At 57.6% G+C, this 8,390-nt stretch overlaps 1 protein-coding gene across 5 annotated transcripts in view; it reads left to right on the top strand.

The window, feature by feature from the left end:
• LOC108297497 (mitotic spindle positioning) overlaps positions 1-5,878 on the top strand; it is a 12,422-nt gene extending 6,544 nt beyond the window's left edge. For 4 of the 5 annotated variants that reach the window (XM_017520146.2, XM_017520143.2, XM_017520144.2 and 1 more), the window contains 2 exons: positions 2,886-4,719; positions 5,677-5,878. In XM_017520146.2, the coding sequence (XP_017375635.1) occupies positions 2,943-4,719; positions 5,677-5,843 (1,944 nt within the window). In that variant the 5' untranslated portion in view covers positions 2,886-2,942 and the 3' untranslated portion in view covers positions 5,844-5,878. Of the gene's footprint in view, positions 1-2,843; positions 4,720-5,676 lie in introns of all 5 variants that reach the window. The other variant, XM_037735432.1, reaches the window with a different exon arrangement.
• Positions 5,879-8,390: the final 2,512 nt, after the last annotated feature.

The following is an 8,390-nucleotide window of genomic DNA, read 5'->3' as shown; positions in this document are numbered from 1 at the left end:
CTCAAAAAAAAAAAAAGAAATACAAAAATTAGCTGGGCATGGGGGCACGCGTCTGTAGTCCCAGTTACTCGGGAGGCTGAGGCAGGAGAATCACTCAAACCCGTAAAGATGGAGGTTGCAGTGAGCCAAAATTGTGCCATTGCACCCAGCCTGGGCATCACGGTGAGACTCCGTCTCAAAGGAGACACTCAGATGATGGGTTCTGGGGAAGGGGCAATCTGGGTTGCTTCCTGGAGGAGGTGTCCTGTGGGCTTCAGCAGAGGAAGCTGTGGAGAAGCAGAAACAGGAGGCCTGGAGGCAAAGAGAGTTGCAGGTGGAGGAGGGTGAGGTTTGGGGTGCAGGAAGAGGGTCTGGATCGGGGTGGAGATGCCCACAGGATTTTGGGTTTTGTGCTAAACCCGGATGCTGCCCTTGAGCCAAGGAGCAGGGCGTAAGAACTGTGCCCTGGAGATGCCGGGAGCCACAGACGCGTGTGAGCAGGTGTGTGCGACCTTTGGAAACGCTCCTGGAGCTGACTCAACAGCAACCTGGACCCTTGAGAGAGGGCGAAGAACCTGGGGCACTGGGTCAGGGTGTCACCCGCAGGCCCCACGGCCCCACCCTGCAGGGCTGGAGGGCCCCACAGGGTCGTGGGGTGTCCCTTATGCTGTGCTGAGGTGCAGGGTCTGAGAAGTAAAGAGGCCGGACACTGAAGAACCAGAGGAAAGCAGCCGGACTCGGGGGGCCAGGCCACTGTGAGCAGAGATCAGTGGGGGGTACCCCAAATGCCCAGGAGCCTCTGTATTTATTAGGTACAAGCAGGGGGCAGGGTCGTGAGTGAGGCTTAGTGATAGGGCATACGTAACCACGTGAGTCACGGCGAGGGGGCCACCCCATTATGTCTCCTGGGCAGAGAGGTGGGCAGCGCGCAGTAGGGGGCCGTGCCGTGCGCAGTGGTAGAGGGTCGTGTACAGAAAAGGGGTCCACCCCCATTAGGTCACCGAGGCAGAGGTGGGCTGTGTGCAGCAGGTGTCGTGTGCAACACTTCTTACCTGGGGGCTGAGACTGTAAGCCAGTGCAGTGGGAGCTGACAGACGTGTGCTCTTCTCTAAGATGTTTATGGGGGCCGGGCGTGGCGGCTCACACCCGTAATCCAAGCACCTTGGAGGTCAAGGCGGGCGGATCACCTGAGGTCGGGAGTTCAAGACCAGCCTGACCAACGTGGTGAAACCCCGTCTTATATATATATATATATATATGTATGTATACAAATCATTTTTATATATATAAATCATTTTTATATATATTATATATAATATATATATAAAGATATTTATGGGAGGATGATTTGAGCCAGCACAGAAGCGAGAAAAGACTGACAGGGTGCACAGCCACCGTGACTGGTCACACCAGAGGGTTCTTCTCCCGAGGTTACTTCCAGGGTCTCAGGCCTGAGGCCGACTTTCCACAGGAGCTGGATGCGAGGTGCTACAACTCCTTTATCAGGAGGAGAGGCTCCTGCTCCAGGCCTGCCCTACGGCGTTTGCCCTTTCAGGCAGGGACGCCACCGCCGGGGTCTCTGGTTCTCGTCCTGGTCTGGCTGTTTTCCATGTGCTGCTTCTGTTCTGTGACTGCTCTGGGCATTCCTCCTACTACAGACTACTATGTGGTTCTATGGAAGGATTCTATAAATCAGCACTGAATGTGTCGGTACAGCTCCGACTACAATACCTATGTGATTATATAGAAAGATTATACAGAGGCCGGGCGCAGTGGCTCACGCCTGTCATCCCAGCACTGTGGGAGGCCGAGGCGGGTGGATCACGAGGTCAAGAGATCGAGACCATCCTGGTCAACACGGTGAAACCCCGTCTCTACCAAAAATACAAAAATTCAGCTGGGCATGGTGGCACGCACCTGTAATCCCAGCTACTCGGGAGGCTGAGGCAGGAGAATTGCCTGAACCCAGGAGGCGGAGGTTGCGGTGAGCCGAGATCGCGCCATTGCACTCCAGCCTGGGTAACAAGAGCGAAACTCCGTCTCAAAAAAAAAAAAAAAAGGAAGATTATATAGAACTAGGTATAAGTAGTAAGTATGATTGTATAAGGTAGATCTATGTAAGCAGTAAGTTATACTTCAGGCCCTGATTCTGTAAACTAATACGTGATTATGTATAAAGATTCTATAAAGGAAACAGCTGAGCACTAACACCATAAACTAAGATACTCCTCAGGCACTACTGTGCCCGGGGTCTGGACGGTTCTCCTTCCTCGGTGCCCATGGGGGCGTCACCCACACCACGTGGCCCAGCGGGACAAGGTCCAAGGCATTCCTTTGCCCATCCTCACTTTATGGCGACAAGGCCCGGGCCAGGGTGTTGTCTTAGATGGGACAAGGTGTCCAGCTGGGCAGGGCAGGGTGGAGAACCAGGATGCGGGAGCCGGGAAACCGGAGTTGCTGTCACTCCCTCACCTCTCTGGGCCTCAGTGTCTCCATTTGACATCCCTCAGGAAGGGGCCATCTGTAATTGTCAGATGAAAAAGTCCCTCACCAGGAGTCTCAGGGTGGGTTCAGGGTTGAAAGGGTCTGTGCCCAGGAGACACAGGGGGCCCAGGGAGGCTTCAAAGACCAAGGCTGAGGCTGGGCACGGTGGCTCACGTCTGTAATCCCAGCACTTAGGGAGGCCGCGGTGGGAGGATCACCTGATATCAGGAGTTCTAGACCAGCCCGGTCAACATGGTGAAATCCCGTCTCTACTAAAAATACAAAAATTACCTGGGCATGGGGCACACGCCTGTAGTCCCAGCTACTCAGGAGGCCGAGGCAGGAGAATCGCTGGCACCGGAAGCTGCTCCTCCCCCTAGGTGCTCTGATGTGACGGCCATCATTTCCTTCTCCTCCCTCAGTGAGCCCGGAGGTCTCCAGCACATACGAGGAAGGTCAAGGCCAAGACCCCGGAGGAGATGGACCGTGTGACCAGATACCCCATCCTGGGCATCCCGCAGGCACACCGCGCCACCGGCCTGGCGCTGGAGGGAGACACCAGCCACACGTACCACCTGGTGTGCTCCGGCCCCGAGGCCAGCGGCTGGGGCCAGGACGAGCCTCAGGCCTGGCCCGCCGACCACAAGGCCCAGCCGGGCGTGGCCAGGCAGGTGCTCTACAGCACGCACGCCCGCCCTGGCTGGCCGTCCCCACGGGGGCCCCACCTGGAGAACGGGGAGGACAAGGATTCGCAGGTTTACCGCCTGGGCGCCAGGGAGGCCCAGCAGGGACGCCCAGCCCGGGCCCGCCACCTGGAGAACGGGGAGGATGAGGAGATGAAGGCTTTCCACCTGGGCGCCAGGGAGGCCAGCCCCAGGAGGCCGTGGGACCTGGAGCGGGAGCGCTGGGCCGTCATCCAGGGCCAGGCTATCAGGAAAAGCGGCACCGTGGCCACGCTCCAGGCCACCCCTGACCACGGAGAGCCCAGGATCCCCGGCCCACCTCGGTCCACGCCCCTGGAGGACAACATGGTTGACACGGAGCAGATTGACTTCCTGGCAGCGAGGCAGCAGTTCCTAAGTCTGGAGCAGGTGAACAAGGAGGTTCCCCATAGCTCCCCAGCCAGGGGGGACCCTGCAGGGACAGCCCCAGGGATCAGCCAGGCCCCCAAGACCCTCCACAAGCCCCACCTGGCCAACGGGCACGTAGTCGCCATCAAGCCCCAGGTGAAGGGGGTGGTCAGGGAAGAGAAAAGGGTGCAAGGTGTGCCCACCTGGGCCACTGCCCACGCTGTGAATGTCCCTGGCTCCCTGGCGCCAGTGGAGTCCCCGGAGACCCCCAGGGAGACCCCCATCGAGCGGGAGATCCGACTGGCTCAGGAGCGTGAGGCGGACCTGCGAAAGCAGAGGGGGCTTCAGCGGGCGGCCGACCACCAGGAGATGGTGGAAATCCCCACCCGGCCGCTGCTGACCAAGGCGAGCCTGACCACAGCCCCAAGGCGGGATAGAGGGCACCCGTCCCTGTACGTGCAGCGGGACATGGTACAGGAGACGCAGCGCCAGGAAGACCACCGGCGGGAGGGCCTGCAGCTGGGCCGGGCGTCCACACCCGACTGGGACCCCGAGGATGCCCAGCCTGGCCTCCGGAGAGCTCTCAGCTCGGACTCCATCCTCAGCCCGGCCCCAGACGCCCGCGCGGCTGACCCAGCTCCAGAAGTGAGGAAGGTGAACCGCATCCCGCCTGATGCCTACCAGCCGTACCTGAGCCCCGGGACCCCCCAGTTAGAATTCTCAGCCTCTGGCGCATCCGGCAAGCCCGGCAGTCTCTCCACCATTGAGGCCAAGGCTTCCACGACACCAAAGGCCACGATGTCCCCGAGGCATCTCTCAGAATCCTCTGGAAGACCCCTGAGCACAAAGCAAGAGCACTTGAAGTCCCCTGGGGGACCCCTGCGAGCAGACGGGGGTGTCGTGCGGTGGGAGTACTTCCGTCTGCGTCCTCTGCGGTTCAGGGCCCCAGACGTGCCCCAGCAGGCCCAAGTCCCCGCCGTCTGGGGCTGGGAGGTGGCCGGGGCCCCGGCGCTGAGGCTTCAGAGGTCCCAGTCGTCCGATCTGCTGGAGAGGGAGGTGGAGAGCGTCCTTCGCCGGGAGCGAGAGGTGGCAGAGGAGCGGAGGAATGCCCTCTTCCCAGAGGTCTTCTCCCCAACGCCAGATGACAGCTGCGATGAGGGTTCCAGGAGCTCCTCCCAGGCGTCCGGTGAGAAGGGGCTCCAGGGAGTGGCTGCTTGGCGCAGGGTCTCAGAGGCTGGAGCAGGGGAGGGCGGGGAGGTGGAGGTTGAGGGTGTCGGGAAGGGGTGGGGTTGGGGAGACATCGCCTCCTGACTGTGTTCCTCCCCCTCAGTCTGCTGGTTTGTCTGCCTGTCTACGAAAAATGCAGATTTTGGTCAGAAGTGACAACTGTGCTTTAGGGCTTTTGCTTTATGGATTTGGATGTCTTGTTGTTAGGCGCATAATTTTTTTTTTTTGAGACAGAGTCTGGCTCTGTCGCCCCGGCTGGAGCGCAATGGTGCCACCTCGGCTCCCTGCAACCTCCGCCTCCGGGGTTCAAGCGATTCTCCTGCCTCAGCCTCCCAAGTAGCTGGGATTACAGGCACCCGCCACCACGCCCGGCTAATTTTTGTATTTTTAGTAGAGACAGGGTTTCACCATGTTGACCAGGATGGTCTCAAATTTCTGACCTCAAGCGATCCACCTGCCTCGGCCTCCCAAAGTGCTGGGATTACAGGCGTGAGCCACCGCGCCCGGCCTGTTGGTGTATGTTCATCCACTTGGATGATTGCACTTTTTTGTCAATATGAAATATTTCGGCCAGGCGTGGTGGCTCACGCCTGTAATCCAAGCACTTTGGAGGCCAGGGCGGGCGGATCACCTGAGGTCGGGGGTTCAAGACCAGCCTGATCAACATGGTGAAACCCCATCTTAAAAAAAAAAAAAAAAAAAAAAAAAAAAATTTCTTGTGTCGCTTTTAATGTTCTCCACCTTGCACGTGTGCCCATCCGTCCACGCGGGTTCTCCTGACCGGCGACTTTGGTCTGTCTGCTCTGTCCACACAGCTGTCTCCCTAACTGCGCTAGGCTGTTGGTTAGAGGCCCCGTCTCCCGAGCTGAGGTCTGACAAACCTTCTCATGTTCTGCCCTCCCTGCTCCCCACCCAGGCATCACGGGCAGCTACTCAGTGTCTGAGTCTCCGTTCTTCACCCCCATCCACCTGCACTCAACCCTGGCGTGGACGGCAGAAGATCCAGGTGACAGCGCTTCTCCCGGGCAGAGAAGGAAGGAGCAGTGGGTGAGTCTGGAGCCGGGTCCGCAGAGACCAGGCTGAGGTCACACAGCCCCCGTAGGGCCCCGGGAGGCTCCAGCAGGACTCAAGCCTGACCTGGGCTCAAGCACCGTCTCCCTCGCTGCCCACTGCTGGCTGTGCCTCAGTCTCCCAAAGACGTCAGATAAAGGATGATAAGTTGGTGCCCTCCTGTCTCTGCACTTCTGCTTGGAGAGGCCACAGAAACTGGGGTCTTTGTCCCAATCGGGAGGTCATCTCCACCATCAAAAACTAAAGGACCGGCCAGGCATGGTGGCTCACGCCTGTAATCCAGGCACTTTGGAGGCCAAGGCGGGCGGATCACCTGAGGTCGGGAGTTCAAGACCAGCCTGACCAACGTGGTGAAACCTCGTCTTTAAAAAAAAAAACGAAAGGACCAATTCTGCTTGGAGGAAGAGGACAGTGGCAATTTATCATTATTCTTGCCAGCATTATTTTATTATTTTTATTTTATTTATTTTGAGACGGAGTCTCACTCTGTCGTCCAGGCTGGAGGGCAATGGCGCATTCTCGGCTCACCGCAACCTCTGCCAACCGGGTTCAAGTGACTCTCCTGCCTCAGCCTCCCAGGCAGCTGGGATTACAGGTGCACACCACCATTCCTGGCTAATTTTTGTATTTTTTTTTTTTTTGAGACGGAGTTTCGCTCTTGTTACCCAGGCTGGAGTGCAATGGCGCAATCTTGGCTCACCGCAACCTCCGCCTCCTGGGTTCAGGCAATTCTCCTGCCTCAGCCTCCTGAGTCGCTGGGATTACAGGTGCACACCACCATTCCTGGCTAATTTTTGTATTTTTTTTTTTTTTGAGACGGAGTTTCGCTCTTGTTACCCAGGCTGGAGTGCAATGGCGCAATCTTGGCTCACCGCAACCTCCGCCTCCTGGGTTCAGGCAATTCTCCTGCCTCAGCCTCCTGAGTCGCTGGGATTACAGGCACGCGCCACCATGCCCAGCTAATTTTTTGTATTTTTAGTAGAGACGGGGTTTCACCATGTTGACCAGGATGGTCTCGATCTCTTGACCTCGTGATCCACCCGCCTCGGCTTCCCAAAGTGCTGGGATGACAGGCGTGAGCCACCACGCCCAGCTAATTTTTGCATTTTTAGTAGACGGGGTTTCACCATGCTGCTCAGCCCAGGCTGGTCTCGAACTCCTGACCTCGAGATCCACCCACCTCAGCCTCCCAAAGTGCTGAGATTGCAGGAGTGAGCCACCGTGCCCAGCCATTCTTTTTTTGAGACAGAGTCTCGCTCTGTCACATGGGCCAGAGTGCAGCGGCACAATCTCGGCTCACTGCAACCTCTGCCCCTGGGTTCAAGTGATTCCCCCGCCTCAACCTCCCAAGTAGCTGGGATTACAGGTGCCTGCCACCATGCCTGGCTCATTATTTTGTATTTGTAGTAGAGACAGGATTTTACCATGTTGGCCAGGCTGGTCTCAAACTCCTGACTTCAGGTGATCCGCCCACCTCGGCCTCCCAAAGTGCTGGGATGACAGGCAAGAGCCACCACAACTGGCCGGAATATTATGTGTTAATGGTAATTGAGGGGGTCACTCTCTTCCCTGGGTAGGACGTCAGGGACACTGCTGAGACGAACACAAAGCCCAGCCTCACTCTCCTGATGCTCAGAGCATGACCCCATGGTTCAGGGCACAGCCTGGAGCCCACTGGCCCAGTTCCTGCCTTGACCCCTCCACTCGCTGGCCATGGGACCTCGGGCAAGCCGCAGTCCCCCTCTGGTCCTGGGTCTCCTCCTCTGTAAAATGAGACCCCCCGAGCCTCCACGGTAGGATGCAATAGGATCATGCATGTCAAGCGCTGGTGGCAAGGCCTGGCCACCGTGAAAGCACCACAGGTGCTGCCTGTGTGGGTTATGACAAACTGAAATAAAGTCATCACAAGCCTGTCAGCCCAGCACTCTGGGAGGCCGAAGCAGGCAGATCATTTGAGGTCAGGAGTTTGAGACCACCCTGGCCAACGTGGTGAGACCCCATCTCTACTAAAAATACAAAAATTAGCTGGGTGTGGTGGCGGGTGCCTGTAATCCCAGCTACTCAGGAGGCTGAGGCAGAACTGCTTGGCCTAGGAGGTGGAGGCTGCCGTGAGCCAAGATCACGCCACTACACTCCAGCCGGGGCGACAGGGCAACACTCAAACTCTAAATAAAGAAAGAAAGAAATAAAGAAGGCCCGGCGCGGTGGCTCACGCCTGTAATCCCAGCACTTTGGGAGGTCGAGATGGGCGGATCACCTGAGGTTGGGAGTTCAAGACCAGCCTGGTCAACATGGAGAAACCCCGTCTCTACTAAAAATACAAAATTAGCCGGGCGTGGTGGTGGGCGCCCGTAATCCCAGCTACTTGGGAGGCTGAGGCAGGAGAATCACTTAAACCCATGAGGTGGAGGTGGCAGTGTGCCAAGACTGTGCCATTGCACTCCAGCCTGGGCAACAAGAGTGAAACTCTGTCTCAAAAATAATAATAATAAAATTTAAAAATCATGAATGGGGTTGGGCACGGTGGCTCACGCCTGTAATCCCAGCACTTTGGGAGGC

Source organism: Cebus imitator, unplaced genomic scaffold, assembly GCF_001604975.1.
Source record: "Cebus imitator isolate Cc_AM_T3 unplaced genomic scaffold, Cebus_imitator-1.0 Scaffold805, whole genome shotgun sequence".
In the NCBI taxonomy this organism is placed as follows: domain Eukaryota; kingdom Metazoa; phylum Chordata; class Mammalia; order Primates; family Cebidae; genus Cebus; species Cebus imitator.
This window is presented reverse-complemented; position numbering and strand designations above follow the sequence as displayed.